The sequence below is a fragment of the Pezoporus occidentalis genome, unplaced genomic scaffold (assembly GCF_034315485.1).
Source record: "Pezoporus occidentalis ecotype Australia unplaced genomic scaffold, CSIRO_AGI_Poc_V1 ctg44, whole genome shotgun sequence".
Lineage (NCBI taxonomy): Eukaryota > Metazoa > Chordata > Aves > Psittaciformes > Psittacidae > Pezoporus > Pezoporus occidentalis.
Genome location: NW_026915769.1, coordinates 1,696,272 through 1,714,124, shown reverse-complemented (window position 1 = coordinate 1,714,124; position 17,853 = coordinate 1,696,272). Strand labels below are relative to the sequence as shown.

Below are 17,853 nucleotides of genomic sequence, written 5' to 3'. Positions count from 1 at the left end.
GTCTATTCCTTCAATTCTCAGCTAAGCTGCAAACCAGTATTTCATCTGCCTCCAGATTAACCAAAAAGTAACTGCTGGACATATAACATGGCATAGAAAAAGAGCCACAAGGAAAAGATTAACCCCCAAAATTGCAAGACAAAGAATGGGGAAAAAAAGAAGCTAATAAGATCAGGCTTAGTGTTGAGCAAAAGAATTATTTTTCAGCCTGAGTGAACACCTCCCTGGAGTAAGAGGTTTAAGAATGGAGAATTGACATAAAATTTTAATTCGTTTGTTTTGCATCAAAAAGTAAAAGCTAAAATATTATTGTGTGCTGAAGGAAATGAAATGTTGCTTCCATTTGATGCAAAGCAGAATGGTTTGCTTCGTATGGATGGTTGCTTCATATATTTTTTCACAAATATGGTTTGCTTCATATATTTTTTCACAAAAACAAATTAATATTTAAGTTATATAACTAGAGAAGGAAAAAGAATGCCTGAGGGTGGTTGTTTAAGGGGCTTTTTTAATGTAGTATCTTGGAAGTTTAGGATTCTTATGATTTGGGGGATGAATTCAATTGCCTCCTCTGTCTGGTGAAACTAAACCCTCAATTCCCATTTTCCAGCCTAGGGCCCTAGCTGTCTTGCTCCAAGAGGGGAGTGTGGATCAGGCTGCTCTCCATCTTACTCACTGGCATTCTTTCCAATTGGATAGAACAGTTGGAGGACAGGTTGGAATCCAGGCAGGCGCTCTTCCTGGGGAATGTTCTTACCACTAGGCCACAGGACTGTTCCTTCTCAATCTCTGAATAACGCAAAGATTTTATTCAAAGCGTGCAATGTGAAGGACCAATGGTGCTTGCACCTGTAGTGGGCTCTGGTCTGTACTCACTTTGGAGATGAGCGAGTCCCGTTGTGATCTCTGCCAGACTTCAGGGGCTGCGGGTGTAAAATGCAGTTCCCACACTGGCAGGAGGTTTTAGTGGGAAATCTGTTGGGTATGCTGTGATGGGTCTCCCTCAGTTGCTTTTCTTAGAACTGATCCATTTTAAGCTAAACACTTCAGTGATTACTGTGAGTGGTATGGCTATTCAGCACTGGGACACTCACACCAGAGGTGGGATATTTAAGAGCTAGTTAGTGTGACTGCAAATTCCAGTCCACTCCCATTTTAAGAAGCTAGTGGTAAAACCGAGACACTGAGGTCGGTGGGCAATTATATGAGCTTGGCCCTATTGGACTAGATAGAACCTAGATATATGGTTTTAAAATCCTGTTAACTGTCGTCTTAGTTTTATTCTATTTTGCAATATACTACCCTGACTCTTTTAATAGTCTCTTATCTAGAAGGGAAATTCTGTTAAGACCAATGTGAGCAGGTTCCTTCTGATTAGTAGGAGTCAGTATTTAAATTACTGTAACATTTAAAAACATTTAAGTTTTGAAATTATGTCCTCTGAAATTATGAGTATGATTCAACTGAATAATTGGATTTCTCCTGTATCTGCCAGTATGCCTATACCAATAAAGAACTTGGTCCGAATTACCTGTGTGTAAAGACAGTCAGTTGAGTTCAGAATTCAACCAAATCAGAATTGTGCTGTTCAGCATTAAGCTATATAACTACAAACGATCAAATGGAACAGGGGCAAATGAGAGGCACTGTTTATGTCACTAGCCAGCTTAATATTTAAAAACTGGTTTGTCTCATTAGTCAGAAATTAAATCCATTATGTGACAAAGGAAACTCTATCTGATCTGATAGTTCATGTAAACTTTAAAACTCTACCTGTCATGAAAAATGTTTACTTTAATGTATTTTTAGTATTTTTTTCACTAGAGGATGTTTCAATTGCTCTAAGCCATTTTGCACTGTACACTTGGAAGTTAAAGTGACGTCTCCAGTGTTTCTTTCCTAGTTGAGGCCAGTGCACTACAGGGCCATAACAACCATGTATTTTTTGTTTCACAGAAGAAAACAAAACAAACCACAACAACAACAAAAAAACCAAACCACATTTCCTTGTTTTATATTTAAACAATCTTGTGCTTTAAGAAGACCAGTACGTGCAAAAATGGTTTTCAAGACTTACGGGGTTCTGGTTTTGCTGTTTGGTCTCTGCTTACTCCACTTAGAAAATGAAGGGGAAGGAAAAGAGAAATGCTGTCTACAGACTTGAAAATACACATCCATATTAGTAAACCACTCATTTCTTCATGCCATTTACATCATGGATATAAAGCATATAGCTTTTATGAAAGGATGGAGTTGGCTAATCACTCATACTAAAATTATGAATACAAATATGAAGCATTATGAATACATGCTGCTTCTTTTTTTTCCTTTCTCTTTTATTCTTCACTGCATGGACTGAAAGCAGGGTATGAGAGGAGCATGACTAAGATAAGGAGGGAAAAAAGAGGCAGAAAGAATAAGAAATGCAAATAACTGCAAATACAAATGTTATCTTGCCTTATGTCTTGGTATGTTACTGCTTTTTCTGTATTCTGAAAGGCCCTCAAGACTAATTGGTTTCATTGTCATTTTATTTATATATATATATATATACACATTCATTTGGGGCTTAACTAGTAACCTGTAACTATGGGAATGGAGGCTGCCAACACACCTGTGATGACACAGATACTGGTCCTGTGTGTGGTTGTCATCAGAAGTATGCCCTACATTCAGATGGCCGAACCTGCATTGGTAAGTACTTCTCTGTCATGAGTTTTCTTTTGTATTCCTCATAGAATATATATGTGCACATATGTATGTGTGTATGTGTGCGCGTGTGTGTTTGTATCTCACAGGCCTCTAGCACCATTGCTGAGAAAAGTGTCCAACAGCAGTTTCTGGCTGTAGTAGCTAAGGTCAAGCTATACAGAGAGAGGGGCATTTGTGCATGTTTTGTCAAAACATTTGTTAATGAAGTATTCGTTTGTTACTCCTGTGTAATTTTTATTTCTTTTCATAACTCTAACGATTTTTGAAGTAAAAAGGTGTAGAACATTCATAATGATGAATCAAAGTTCAGCTCTTCCTTTCACTTTCATGAGTCAAGACTTCCTTGCACAAGCAAGGTGAGGAAAATGATCCTCTTTTCTAAGCTGTTACTGGGGAAAATTAATCATTATGAGCTTTCTTCCTTGTTATATACCTTATGTTTCTAAAAATTACAGCACATGTAGTGAATAAGCTTTCACTCAGAATATCATTAGGACAAAAGCGTTAAAGAGGTGGAGCATCTTGGAAGATGCTGTGCAAACATTTATGATTATAAAATGCATTATTTGCTTAACACCAGTTCTTTCTAATCTGCTTTCAATTTTTTATTTTTTTTTTTTTGTTTTCCTAGAGGATATTTTTGTGTACTGCAAATTAAAATTTGGGAAATCTTACTCATACATCAGAACATAAAATCCATAGTGGTTTTATTAGCATTGTGGTCATGTTGCCTTTTTTGTTTGTTTGGTTTTTGGGGGTGTTGTTTGTTGGGTTTTTTTTTGTTTTATTTCAAATTGGCATAAATTCCTAGTAATTTCCTAAGGTGAAAAAAGCATGGACATGTATTTATCATCTTTTCTCTCTTTTATCAATACTGCAAGACAAAGCCCTTGAAACCCATGGAAGTTTTTACTGATCCCTTGGTGAGATCCATGGCATAAAACTCGTGGCTACCCAGTGTGTCACTCACTTCTGATGGGTCTGAGTGCACAAATTGTGTGGTAGGGTGAGGGTTCTCCTGGCAGAGGCAGAGCTGAACAAAGTTCAGCGCTGGACTCTGCCTCACTGTGTACACAAGGTTTCAAGGTTTGTCTCAGCTTACAGGATCTCTTAGCTAGTCATACAGCTGTCATACAGCCCCTCTGCTTAAATAACTGTCCTTGAAGCCTGTGGCAGTTCCAGATGCAGAGAATTCACAGGAGTGAAAGCCTTGAGAGCAGGTTTTATTGAATGAATAATTGATCTTCTGTTTATTAGCATTCACTGATATCCTTGGATTGATGTTTTCTTTTGTTCAGCATGTAAACTGATTTTAAAAGCTGTGTACACTGCACTTGTTATTTTCTTTTTTTTTTTTCCCATTTTTGTAATGTAATACATACAACTCCATTTACATTCCTTGGTCTTGTGGTGTAAGTCACATATTACTGCCTGTGCTGATTTTCTTCCTCCTAAGTAGTTCTTCCTCTTAGAATACTTTTAAACTTTTATTTATTTATTTTTTACATTTTTATTCCTGCTTTCTGGTGATGGTTCCTGATTGCCTGTCTTGTCTGATAACTGACGTTCATTAATTATTTACAGAGCAAAATAAAAAAACTCAAACAAAAGCCTCTATTGCAGCCTGATCCCATCTAGAACTTGTTAAAAACAAAACAAAACAACTTCTTGCTACCACTCAACCATGTAGTGTTGCCACAAACAAAACCTGCCAGCCTCCTCCTCCTCCTCACTTCAGTGATTCCAGTGTTTGCTGTCTTCAGTGGTGTACATGTTCCAGGCATCACTGCAAGAATGCAAACTTCTGCAATGCCAGAGAAATACTTGTTGACCCTTTGTCTAACATATTTTGTCTTTGTTTGCTTGACTTATCCCTTTATTTTTTATGTTTGCTGCATGTGGAAGTCCCCACCTGCTCTTTAGTTTTTGTTTTCCTAATAAGCATTTCCCTCTCTGTATAAATCATTTTATTTACCCAGCTGCTGCTTCTCCATTGCTTTCCTGTGTCAGAAATCTTTATTTTTATTTCACTTACTGATGATCTCTTCCCACACCTGTGACTGTTTTTGTGTATTTCTAACAAAGCATAACCAAACTAAAGTCCTCATATGCTGTATGAAGCTCTTACATGTAGGATATCAGAGACTACCTTGTAAAACCACCTTTGCTGACATCATCTCGCTTACTGCATGCTTTATAAAATTACTAAACCCTGTTCTTGCAGCATCTTTCCTAGCATTGAATGTTTAGCTAGTAGTGTTCCATAGACAAGCAGGCAACCAGCACTGCCCAAATTGATCTTTTTTTGTGTTTGTTTGGTTTGTTGTTTGTTTATTTTTGTTGTTGTTTTTGTTTAATTTGCATGCTGTTGTTTGGTTTCTCCTCACGATGTGTCAATGTGTACGAGACCATGGTGCATCCGTGCCCATCCATCACCGGACTCCTCTAGTTCTCTCTGTCTTCTGTCTACCACCTTCAGATCCTGGTGCCACCATTAGCCTGAATCACTTTGCAGTTTGTCTTTGGTAGTTGGTTTAACTAGCATCCCTGAATTTTAATTTTCATCATTAACACCTCTCTGGGGCACTCATGTTAGCTGTCTTGTTCTCCAGTAGGAATCCAGCTTCCTGTATGTGGTTAATTACTTCATAGTTGACCATTATTCCTTCTCCCCCTCTTTTCTTCCTCCCTTCCCTAAATACCCTTTAATTTTTTCCTGGGATCTCAAAGGGAATTAACTCTCTAACGGGGATTTAGTGCTTTCATGCCTTGCTTCTTGGCTTTGGCTGTGCCATGCCAAGAAACTATCTTAGGCAGCGGAAAATTGGGCTTGTGATTAACCAACTGCTCCATGTTTGTCCCTTACTTGTGTTTTAGAGAAGGATGAGGCTGCAATTGAGAGTTCTGAGTACAATGCCACGTCAGTAGCTGATGTGGACAAGCGGGTGAAACGGCGGCTACTTATGGGTAACACTTTTCTTCCACTTCCTTTGTTGTGCTCTCACTTTTGTCTGTATGTGTGTTGGGGGGAGGTTCTCTTTTGGTCTCATTTGGTCCCTTTGGTTTTGGTTTGGTTTGGTTTGGTTTTTTTTAACCTGACTTCATCTGTGTGGAAAGGTCACCAATTTCATTAAGTTCTCATCTTTTGTACAACTTCATTTCTTATTTTTAAACTTTTTTTTTTCCTAACGCTGCAGCTTTAATGTTCAATTTCTTCTGCATAGAAAGAAGCTTTTGCCATTAACCTTACTCACCTTATGCAAGCTACTTCTTACATGTGATTTGTGTGTGTTTGTGTGTATGTGTTGCTGTAGGATTCCTGAAAAACCTCATGTTGCAGACCTGCCTAATGGCTTCAAAGTGAATGATGATGATGTTGATGATGATGTTGTAAAACCATGTTCCATTATAAATGTGGTATTAAATGAACAGCTGGGTTTGCCTACTTAAAAATGCCTGTATTTTTGATTGAAATGTAAATATTGTGACTAGAAATTCATTTCTTTCCTTTGTGCAGCTCTGTTAGTAACCACTGAAAGATCTTTCTCTAGTGACTAGTGAGCTTCCATATGTTCTTCTTTCAAGACTGAAGCAGTTTGTTTCTCTGTGCTGCTGGAGCCTGAGTGGAAGAGATGAGCAAGTGCATTGAACAATAAAGATGATTCTCTACCTGTTGCTCTGAGTTAACCCACTGTGCACCCTTGTGCTTGTCTTCTTCATATTACATTTGTGGCCATTAGCCATAAATGCTTTTTTGGAATAGAAAGGGTAGAGTGGCTGGACCTCTGCCAGTCGCTTTTTGTGTGACAAAGAGCACAGGGTAGCACAGATTGGTAGATTATGCCATCGGTTTGGAAGTTTTCAGGTGGTTTGTTATGCTGTATTTTCCATTCTGATGCCCTGCTCACCACATGTAATTATTTCCACTAGGCTTTAACCATAGTGAGCATTGGTGAAATGTACCCAATGAAATGTTTACAAGACAGGGATTCTCCATCCACAGAAGAGGTTCTGGCAGGACAAGGTTCTGCTCTCTTCCCTCCTGGTCACTATTTCATGTCTTAAACCCATTGAGTCCATTGCAGACTCTGTCCTGCTAGCCCTTGGAAAGCTCTGCTCTGGCTGTAAGCATCCACACATATCTGGAAGGGCCACCTTTAGGAGATCAGAAGAATATTTAGTTGATTGCTAGTAGTTGCAGTAAATGACAATATTTATAAAGTTTCCATATCACTTGTATCTTGACACCAATTACAAGCTATTCACTTAACCATAGGTAAGCACGCAGCTAGCGTGTAGGAAATGGCACAGGGTTGTAACTCTGCAATGGTATTCCATGGTAACATTGAAGTAAAATATTTTCCCTCTTGTGAAAACCTGGTCATATGTTCCTGTATTGTTAGATTATCTACAAGTATTAATTTGCAGTTTGTTTGCAGACCTAGCAAGTGACACATATCAATTTAATGTTTAATGTTGCACTGTTTAAATTAATAAAACAAAAGCTGTGAGGCAGTTCATCTGGCTTCTAAAGGTGCTGTTAATACTTTTAGCTGTAATTTCAATAAGATACATAGTCTCACAGGAAATTAGGAAAACAAATGTGCAAAGGACCTTTAGACCACTGGAAAATCCAGTCCTCTAGGTCCAAATGGTGAGTTTGTCCAGCCACTAACAGTATGTATGACATAGGTTAGAGGGACTGAGCAACGTAGTGCACTGTGTTACTGCATCACCCTCTGATAAAAGTAATTATCCAACCTGAAAATTAGCTCACACTGCTTACAAGAGTCCAAGCAAACAGAATTTTAAAGTTACAGTTAGCAACAAGCTTTTTAGTTATACCAGGTTTGTAAGTTCTGAGCTGAACATAGACTCTAGAAGTAGGTTTAGGGAGATAATTAAAAATCCAGTTTCCAAAATACATTTTTTAATTCTTCAATACCTCCTGTATTTGCAGGTATCAGCCAAGAGCTGAGAGTTTATGGACATGCTGTGTTTGTACAACTGATTCCTTGGAAAAACATTAACTTGACCTGAAAAGAAATTTAATTAGTGAGATCTGGGTGGGTGGCATATTACATAGGGGCTTTTCTACTTGTTTATTTCTAATGATTTCTGATGCTCAGAATATCCAAAATTTATTTTCTTAATGGAGTCTTACTACCTTCCAAAATTATAGTGGCATTTCCATGGAATTCCATGTATCTTAAGATGCTTTCTAAACAGCTATTTTAGAAAGTACTGGAAAACTCCTCGGGAAACTTTGTTACCAGCTTCTGTTAATGGACTGATTTTTGACCCTTCTGCAAGCAGACTTGGGAGAATGGGAAAGGTAGATGACTGTGTAATTTTAGTAGCCTGATAAAAGATGCTGTCAATTGCAAGCACTGAGACAATAATTTCTAGTCCCCTGTTATTTTCTGCATGCTATTAAAATGTCTGTTATCTGTATAACCCTTAATATCAGGCTAAGACTAAGCTTGCATGAGAACAGGACTGCTGTCAGCCATGTCTGCCTATGCCAGTCATTTTGCTACAGCAAGATTGGTCACCTCTGTAGCTTAGACTGACTCTTACAGGGGCCTGTGTCCTAGTCATGGTGTGGGCCTGTGACTTGTGGCTAAATCTTGAATATAGAAAAGAAGATACACTTCCTTCCGTACTATTAGATGCATTTTTTATCTAGATCTTGTGGGGCAGATGGGAAATTGGTCTTATCTGTTGATCTACAAGAAACCTTCCTTTAGAGCCATCCAATAATTCCTATGAATCCAACCTTTTTCATAATGTTCAGAAAGACTTCAAGGGCTTTCAGCTGTCCTTTATCTCCCCTGTTCAGAGAAAAACATTTGGGTTCAGAGTGTAGATCACTCTTAGTAAAGAAATGGCACTGAACGACTTTTCTCTGAGGAGTCAATGTTGCACCATATTGCTGTTCATACAGCTCATTTACATTTCCTTTACTTCTGCTTGGCCAGTTGCCATTGTAGAGTGGAAAGGAGTACAGCCTTAATTATACTCCAGGTGGGCTTCTGGTCAGGTTCTGCCATATGCCAGAGGTCTGTGGTGGGTATTATAAACTGGACATTGAGCCATGTGCATTCTGTAGATCAGGAAGCAAAGTGCACATTCCTCCTGCAGACGTACACACATCCAAGCATTTAAAACCAGAGCCTTACCATTATCTGTAAGGTAAGTTTACATCCTCTTGTTGCAGAACACCTTGCACTTACTATAAATCAGTAGGGCACAACCAGTATTTTCAGGTCTTCTTAAACATCTGGTATAGTTTATCTTGCACTTAGCTGAGCACTGCCTTCAGCTCTTTAGATTATGTTCAAGTCTCTGTTTTTTTTGGTACATCACATTTTTTTCTGAAAATATTTTCAGTGTATTTTTTAGGAGCAGTCACAAAGACCTTTTCACTTTCCTTTACCTTCTTTGCCTTGAGAACCTGTTTGCCAGGACTGTTTTTCCTGTCATAGCTTCATAGCATGAGACTGCCCTACTTCATGAGAGGAGTGTGCTAATCCAGCATCAGTTTGAAACACAGTATATCATGACCTGCATACCTGAATAAAACCCATTCTAGTGTCAGCACACAACTTTAGAAGTACCAAATTTCCACCCATTCAGTACACATATCCTCAAAATTGTTTGTCCAGTATCACATCTTCAGCAATGGGAGTTGCTCTTATTCATAGAATCATAGAATCAGAGAATAGTTAGGGATGGAAAGGACCTTAAAATCATCCAGTTCCAACTCCCCTGCCATGGGCAGGGACACCTCCCACATTAGACCATGTCACCCAAGGCTCTGTCCAACCCAGCCTTGAACACCACCAGGGATGGAGCATTCACAACCTCCCTGGGCAACCCATTCCAGTGCCTCACCACCCTTACAGTAAAGAACTTCTTCCTTTTATCCAATCTAAACTTCCCCTGTCTAAGTTTTAACCTGTTACCCCTTGTCCTGTCACTACAGTCTCTAATGAAGAGTCCCTCCCCAGCATCCTTACAGGACCCCTTCAGATACTGGAAGGCTGCTATGAGGTCTCCATGCAGCCTTCTCTTCTCCAGGCTGAACAGTCCCAGCTTTCTCAGCCTATCTTCATACAGGAGGTGCTCAAGTCCCCTGATCATTCTCATGGCCCTCCTCTGGACTTGTTCCAACAGTTCCATGTCCTTTTCATGTATGCAGTTTCCAAATATCTTTTTTGCTGTAGCAGCCTTGGACAGAATTCATAAGTCCAGCAGTCCCATAGTCTACAAACTGTAATGATGCATCATCCAGTAGTCCAGCACTTTATCATACATGTTGTAAATTAACAAGTCTCTCTTCTTGGGTGCTGTCTTCTGCTTCTAAAGGCTACAGGGTTTTAATAGACCAGTTGTCTTTTGGTATCCTGAGACTTCTTTTGCGTAGAACTTGATACTGTGGACACAAAAATAGATATTATAGTATCGGTATAGTGGGCTGCCTCACTACAAGTAAGTCAACCACTTACAAAGACATAACATGCCGCTAAAAACCTCCTCTTTCAGGAACCAGAACTGCAGAACTTTCTGGTCTTAAGACTAAAGAAACTGTCTCCTAATCAAAGGTAATGCTTTGCTCTAGCTATTCTTTGCATCAATTCTTAAAGCCAAGCAATTTTATATTTTTATATTGTCTTTAAAAATGCAGTCACTTTTTATATTGTCATAATCACAGGCCTTAAGGTGCTTTAGAAACACAACCATTATGTTATATCCAGGGCACTTCTTAGCTCTTCTCCTCTGATCATCACTTTTTGAAGAGGTGGGCTGACCCACTTCTCACCATGTTTCATTTCTGTCCCTGTATTCTTTAGTAGTCAAATGGATGAGGTTCATTTGGGCTTGAGCTCAGGTGACTTCAGAACAACTGAAAAGGCTATATTTTCCTCACCTTCAATCCACCTTTTCCATTCTTTCCAAAAGAAACTTTTAAGAGCTCACTTGGGCAATAAAATGTTCTTCCTCTGGCCCTAGAAGATAAAAGGTTGGTTTCTTACTGTCTCAAGAGTTTTACAAATTTCTTTTCAGTGTAGTAAAGAACAATAGGACATTGAGCCCATTTGAAGTCAAGGAAGTGCAGTAATTCCTCTTACATGTTTAAGGCCAGGATAATGGTGCAAATGGCAGTAATAACATCACTGCACGTGTCTTCAGAAACCCAGACTCTAACCTGAAATTCATTCCTTCACAAGACATGGTCAATTCATTGTGTGTCATGACAGCTTAAGGTTTTGCCATTGGACACCGGCTTCTCAGGTCATCATTAAGGCTGTTTGCAGCCTCCCTCAAGATACAGGGATGTATACAGGGATGTAAGTCTCTTCTCTTTCCTTGAAGCTGGCTCCCAGGACCGCTACAAATTACTTTTCTGTCAGTTGAAGTGCTTGTGTAAACTGTTAAGTGCATTGAAACTCTCCTGGACTTTGTTACTGCTATAGTTTACCTCTGCCTGGCTTGTTTGTGTAGCATAGGAAGTGCTTCAAGTAATTTAGAAAATCACACCAACAAGGACCAGCTTTGCCAGGCTGGACTATATTATATGTGTACATATATTACATTCCATCCCTGATTTCGTGAGTGGCTTACATGCAGGGCTCTGGTTTGTCTATACTCATGGCACATAATCGGCAATTAAGATAGTATTTTCACTACTTCTGTATTTTCCCTTGTTGTGGCTAGAATAATTTGACTTCTGCAGATGGCTCCTCTTCCATTTTTAGTAGCCTTCCATCCATTTATAATGACCACCCAGCCACCCACCTGGAAGGACAAGTGCGCAGTCCACTAAGACCATTTGCTCTCCACAGCTATCACTAGAGATGTGAGCTGTAGAAATTGCTATTTGGGCATTTCTGCCATGGATTAGCTTAGGACAGAGAACATCACTGCATGTCATATGGGACAGAATTATTATTTTTTTGCTTTAATGTGGGCATGCTTTAGGAAATGTACTTCCACTATCAGTTCAACTCCAAGGATCTCAAATGTTGCACCAGATAGCTGAAGCCAGTTCAGACTGGTAGATCACAAGTGCAGTTTCTGCTTTGTCCACTTTCATAACAAGCCAGTACTCCCTCCTCTGGGTACTGGTCAGCTTTTCATCCCAGGCTTGTGCCTCCTGAAGGTACTTAGAAACATCAGCCAAAGTAACTGTGTTTATCCTGTCCTGGCCAAAGCTGTTTTCATTTCAGGAGACTTTTAGCCCAGTACCTATAATGAATTTTAATGAGCTGCTCCCACCATATTAAGAAAAATGAAACAAAACAAACCCAATATTTGTGGTCATGACTTACTGCATTTGCAGCAAAGGCAAATGTTTTACCATCTGTGACATCAAATAGAGAGACTTACTTTAGAGCTGATCCTTACACTAAGTTCACCCATTTGAAACCAAAGTGATACACAACTTTATATATCTTGAGTCATCTGAGCTTAATAATCAGCCAAATTTTTTTTTCCTAAACCACAATTGTCTAAGGATTAGGCTACCCTATTCACCCTGGACATCTAGCATGCTTTGACTTCTATTTGTCTGGGAGCAGATCCTTTAGAAGCACCAATTGCCTGAGTGGTAGGAACGTACTTAATTATAGCTATTTCCACCAGAGATTATCATTGCAGGTGACAGATTGTTAGTGAACAGGTAGAACATCAGATGTGAGCTGAACATACTCACCGCGAGTTCAAGGCAGAAAGGCCATCTAAAGCACCATCCTTGCGTCTGCAATTGCCCCTTACAGAGCCTTCTGGGCATTTTGTAGCTCTTAGCAGAGCAGTCCTCTACATTCCCTGTTTCTGATGAACCAGGATTCTCCTTCATGTAGCTTGTGTAAAATAAGGACTACAGAGGGCACACACCCAGTGTGTGAACTTTATATTGTTAATCCTGGGAGGAGAAAGCAAGGTGGCTTACTTAAGATGCATTGTCCGTACGCACATTCATATGGTCAGCCACCCTTCTCCCCTTCTTTCTCCTAGTCCACCTGGAAAGTATTGGGATTCCAGAGTTGAGAAGAGCTGATGGTACGGGGCTCTGTCATCTTAAAGCTAAAAAAAATGTCAGGTCTTAACTTGCAAGAATCTATGCCCTCTATGAACGTGTATGTAAATAACAGATAAAAACCTCCTAATTTCTCTAGTATACAGTCTTTGTTTTACTTCTGCCTCTCTCTGTGAAACACTGTAATTTTGTGTGTTGGGCTGTAAAGTCAGACTAAGTCATTATTGCCTCATGAAGGTGCTCTGCCCTTGGGGACACCATTGATAAATGATGGCCTGATAAGAGCTTGGGATTCTTCATTTTCAATAAACATGAAAGAATAGAAAATGGGACCTGGTTTTCTAACATGGCATGTAATGGCCTAACTACCAAGCCATTGGAATAAAGGGTATTATGAGCTCTGGCTTTCTATTAGAAAATTTTTAGAAGTCTTAGGCTGTTTTATTCCAATGTGAATTAAAAATGGATTCTGGAGACTTCGTTTTTGGTCTCTTTCATATTGGAATGAGAGTTTCCAAATGATCCTACACCCAGTTTTCTATTTCAAAGACCTGGGAAATGGACAAGCTAGTGTTTGTTTTCAAGTATTCTTCCAAAGCAAATAACTTCTGTCATAGTTCCAGCCTACTAAAGGTCATTTTAAGCCAAGAGCACCTTTTCAGTGTGTACTTCTATTCCTAGCTTTGTTGTACTGCCTCCTACGACTCTTTCAGATTACTTAAAATATGTCTTTATTTCTCTGAATGGCATTTATCTGACTTAGAAATGCTTACTGTCAGAAAGCCAAGTGTGTTGCTCTGTATGCATCACAGTCTTTTTGTGCTTTAATCAATAAAGCATTTAAAATATATTATTAACAGGTGTATTGCCAGGGGGATCTCTAACTTGGTTACTAACTGTGAAACCAAGACCTCACTTTAACTCCTTCTGTCAGTTCTATTTTGCTGTATGAAATTACAGAAAATGGGGAAGGAATCCCTGAGGTCATTCATGCATCCTGTCTCTCCCAAGGGCAGATCCTTTCATCTTGAGTTATTGTCACTTTTATTCATTGAGTTTGGAAATGGTGTGCTATTTCCTGTAAAAAATCCCTTTTCTTGATTTCTTTGCTGATGATAAAGAGTCTGACCTTATCCAGAATTCCTGCAAATACTTTCCATTGTATTGCTTTTCCATTTTAATTGAAAGGATTTGTCCAAGGTCAGGAGATAATGCTCCTTCACAGTGTTTAGAGTATTTCAGTTTTTCTTTAATACAGCTTCTCTACTTAGAAAAAGCACCACAATACAACCAATACTGCTATTTTTAAGGGACCAGTCTGGACTCATTCAGTGCTTATAAAACACCAAATCAAGTAACATTCCCTAAATATGTGGTGTTCCCTGAAGAAAAATTGATCTTTTCTGAAATGGATTCATGATTCAGTGCAAGATTCGCCTAGTTGTTTCTTCACACATTCCATATGTAGCAGTGCAGAATTCTCATCCTATTTTCATGCAAATAAAATTCTACCAATCATGAAATTGCAAGGAAATGAGGAGACAAGCATAACGGAGGGAAGAATTCCACATCCTGCAAGTTACCCTTTCTGTCTCACCTTTTTCGTTCCCTGAATATGAAGCTCTTTCAGCTTCTCCTTCATCGGTTCACAGCTATTTGTTTCTTTCATTATACTCTTCTGAATGCTCTTTCTCTATCCTTTCAGCATCACAGAGCATAATTTGCATGAGAATAACATAGTTCTCACTTAACTGAAAATTCAAATATTTTATTTGTGGTTTTAGTTTCTCCTTGAGTTCGTTGTCCCTTGGGTCCCTCCTTGTACCCTGATCTCATGCCATATAGTGCATGTACTGCCGCCTGCAGTGAAATTCTTTTTATGGATGGCAGCAGCAGTCTTACCATGTGTTCTCTGTCTCATTACTTTCTTACACATACTGTGTATTCCCTCAGCAGTGATGCTGCTAGCAATTAGAATTATTTCTGTAAGATTCTCCTATATAGCAGAAATGTTAAGAGGAGTGTACTATGTACAACCCCAGTATGCCTGCAGTAAGGAAGGAGCTGTATTTGGTGGAGATTGTGCTGTGGTAGCAGCATGAAAGAAGCAGATAAGATGTCAGCACAGACTGCCTTTGAGCCAGACTGAGCGAAGAGCATTTTTGGGTGTGAGGGGAGATGAGTTACAAGTTATAGGCTAATTTGATTCCAGATACTTTCTGTATTAAACTGAATGATATCAACATTGTTTAAGCTGAGGCAGCCAGTGCCACTCAGCCAAGCAGGATCTGACCCTCACATAGGACTGCTTTAATACCTTAGGATCATCACTGTTTCATAACTATAACGTAATTTTAGCTGGCACGGTGGAGTCCTGGTGCTGGTCCTTAAGAGGGCTCCAAAATACTACAGTGATGCAAAGCGTCATTACAGATGATGGCAATTAATGATTTAGGATTAGGTCTTCTCAAAATAAACCAAATCATGGGTATGTACTTTTTTCCATTTTAAAGTGGCTGTTCCCTTTGAAATCTTACTTAGAAAATACATGCAGTTTAAGGTAGGACTCACTGATACGCTGTGTGCACCACCTGGGGCTGGTTCTACAAGTTGATTTCTACTGAGTTGTATTGTAAAATTTCTTGGGAATTGGTGCAGGACAGAAAGCAAATGAGAGAATGGCAACTCGTTTTTATGTGTTCAGGATACGTAAACAGAATATCTCCTGGTTCAGACACCATAGCAGTTTACAATAGCTTTTAATTACAGCACATCTGCTGAGGAACAGAGATTAATAATAGTTTAACCCTTTTTGCCACTTCAGTTGCCTGGCAATATTACTTCACAGGCATCTCATTAGGAAAAAAATGGTCTAAGGTAATCCATGTACCTGGCTAAAACAGTGAATGCTCCAAACCTGCCATTCTTCTTGCAATCTTTAGCTTTTGGTTACATCAAGATTGACTCATTCATGTGGCTGAGCCCTAAATTTAAGACAGTTACTCTGAGCATAAGATACTGTGGTCAGATCTTGTGCAAAATGTAGACCAAGTGTAAAAGTAGACAGGATTACACTAATTATAGGTATGATAACTTTGCTTGTGCTATGACCTACTGATAGGATCTCAGCTACTTTAAATTCACAGCTGCAGACTGCTCCATCATGAATTGCTCTTTGGCCAGCATAAAAATTGGCTCAAAATAAGTTTCTCTAATGTGGCATAGGTTTTGGAAGTAAAGCCCAACCAGCCTATTTCTGCTGACCTCAGTGAGCTTTAGGGTACTGCAAATGAATTCCAAATGAAAGGCAGTTGAATTGATGGTTTGCTTTAACTTGCCCTATGGTCAGTGTTATCATTTGGCAAATCATAGGAAGTAAGCAGGGCAAAAAAGCGTTTTTCCCCTTTCATGTCTTCCTTTCAGCTGTACTTACTGCTTACCATGTCAACCTAAATGGTTTACAGATATGTGGCAAACTTAGAAAACATTCTTTGTTTTTGGGACTGCAGTCATTTCTTCTCCTTTATGTCCTAGAGACAGACACTGCCCAGATTTGTGTCTTTAGAGAACATTAAACACCTCAACAGCCTTTTAAATTTGAGAATCAGCTCAAACCTGCTTTTCCATGTTTCCAAGAGCAATTGCCTTTAAACCAGTTACCAATTACTAATCATTGTTAATTAGTGAGAAAAGAGGGCACATGCACATTTGCAGCATACGGATTTCACTCTTTGGAATCTAATGTCATAAACTTGAAGATATGACCAAACCTAATCTTTGTTGCCTTTATTGTCCTTTTCCTCTGCACAAGGCCTTAAGACAGGAGGTCAGTCCAACCTTCCTCTCTGATTCAGAGGATATGGCATTAGCCATACAGAATTTTTTCATTCCATTTATTACAGGAACATTTTTTTCTGTTGGAAAAGGTGCCATTAAGTGTTCCTCTCATGCTTTTTCTACAAGACAGAGATCAAGACAGCAGCTGCTGCAAGACTCAATTGAATGTAGGTGATGAGTTAAGTGGCTTCCTTTTTCATTTTCACTTGAGGCTGTATATGAATTCTTTTGTTTTCACGACCACTGGCTGCTTTTGGTCTTCTGTTAAGGCTTCTTTGCATGTTTATACACACATTATTAAAAATAGCTCTTTCATTTACAGTTGTTCTTTGCTCTTTCCAGTCATTGTGTTGTGATCAAGAGCTGGAAACCAAATAGGGCTTTCTGGATCCTACTGACTGCAGACTGCCATGCTGGGTAACAGAAAACATCAGAGAATCAGTTCTCTGTATCTCCAAAGAAAGTACCTTGATGCTAGATAGTCTGCTCTTGCTTTCATGCCTTGTGGCTTAAAGGCTTTTCATGACAGGGATATGTGTTGATCAGACAAAGGAAAGTGACATTGATCACTAGTGCAATATTTCTATACTTTTTATACATTCTGGGCGTAACATGAAGATCACCCTCCATCATGCAGAGGTCCACATAGCACTCATCTGTCTTCTGTCTTGCTCACGATGCAGCAGCACAGGTCAACACAGCAGCAGTATACAGCACAATGGCACAGTGACCGCAAAATGGCATTTTTGCTTTTAGACAATAATAGTACAAGCCTATGTTATATTCAACATCTTTTCCTGAGGGCTCTTTGTGACTGCCACCTGCTCAGCCTTCTTGTGTGATGAGCAGGATTACACCCTTACAGTGTAAAGAGGGTGCTTGTATCTTTCTGAAATCAATTTCTTGCCTACCACCCAAAGAAGCTTATTTTTGTTTAAGTCTTCTTATAAAATATAATCAATCACTTTCTTACTTGTCCATTTCTTTCCTTATACCCCTGTAGAACATCTTTAGGGTTTTTTAATCTTTTTTTATCTTTTAAGATAATAATTTGAAAATTTATGTTATGTTATTTTTATCACTTGGAACAGTACACCTAGTATTTTAGCAGGTTGACTAGTATTTTAGCAGGAGACCGGGAAAGGAGAGTTCTGCATGTAAGTGCAGGTATATGCAAACGTTCCAGAGCTTATGTGATTAAGTTTTCAAGTAGATCATAATTACAGCCAATCTAAAGTGACTGACTGAGGTTAAGGCAAAAC

General features: G+C 39.1%; 1 protein-coding gene across 5 annotated transcripts in view; it reads left to right on the top strand.

The window, feature by feature from the left end:
- The window catches only part of SCUBE1 (signal peptide, CUB domain and EGF like domain containing 1), a 209,482-nt gene that overhangs the window by 111,131 nt on the left and 80,498 nt on the right, over window positions 1-17,853 (top strand). For 4 of the 5 annotated variants that reach the window (XM_062634872.1, XM_062634869.1, XM_062634873.1 and 1 more), the window contains 2 exons: window positions 2,578-2,694; window positions 5,590-5,679. In XM_062634872.1, coding sequence (XP_062490856.1) covers window positions 2,578-2,694; window positions 5,590-5,679 — 207 coding nt within the window. The remainder of the gene's footprint in view (window positions 1-2,577; window positions 2,695-5,589; window positions 5,680-17,853) is intronic. The other variant, XM_062634870.1, reaches the window with a different exon arrangement.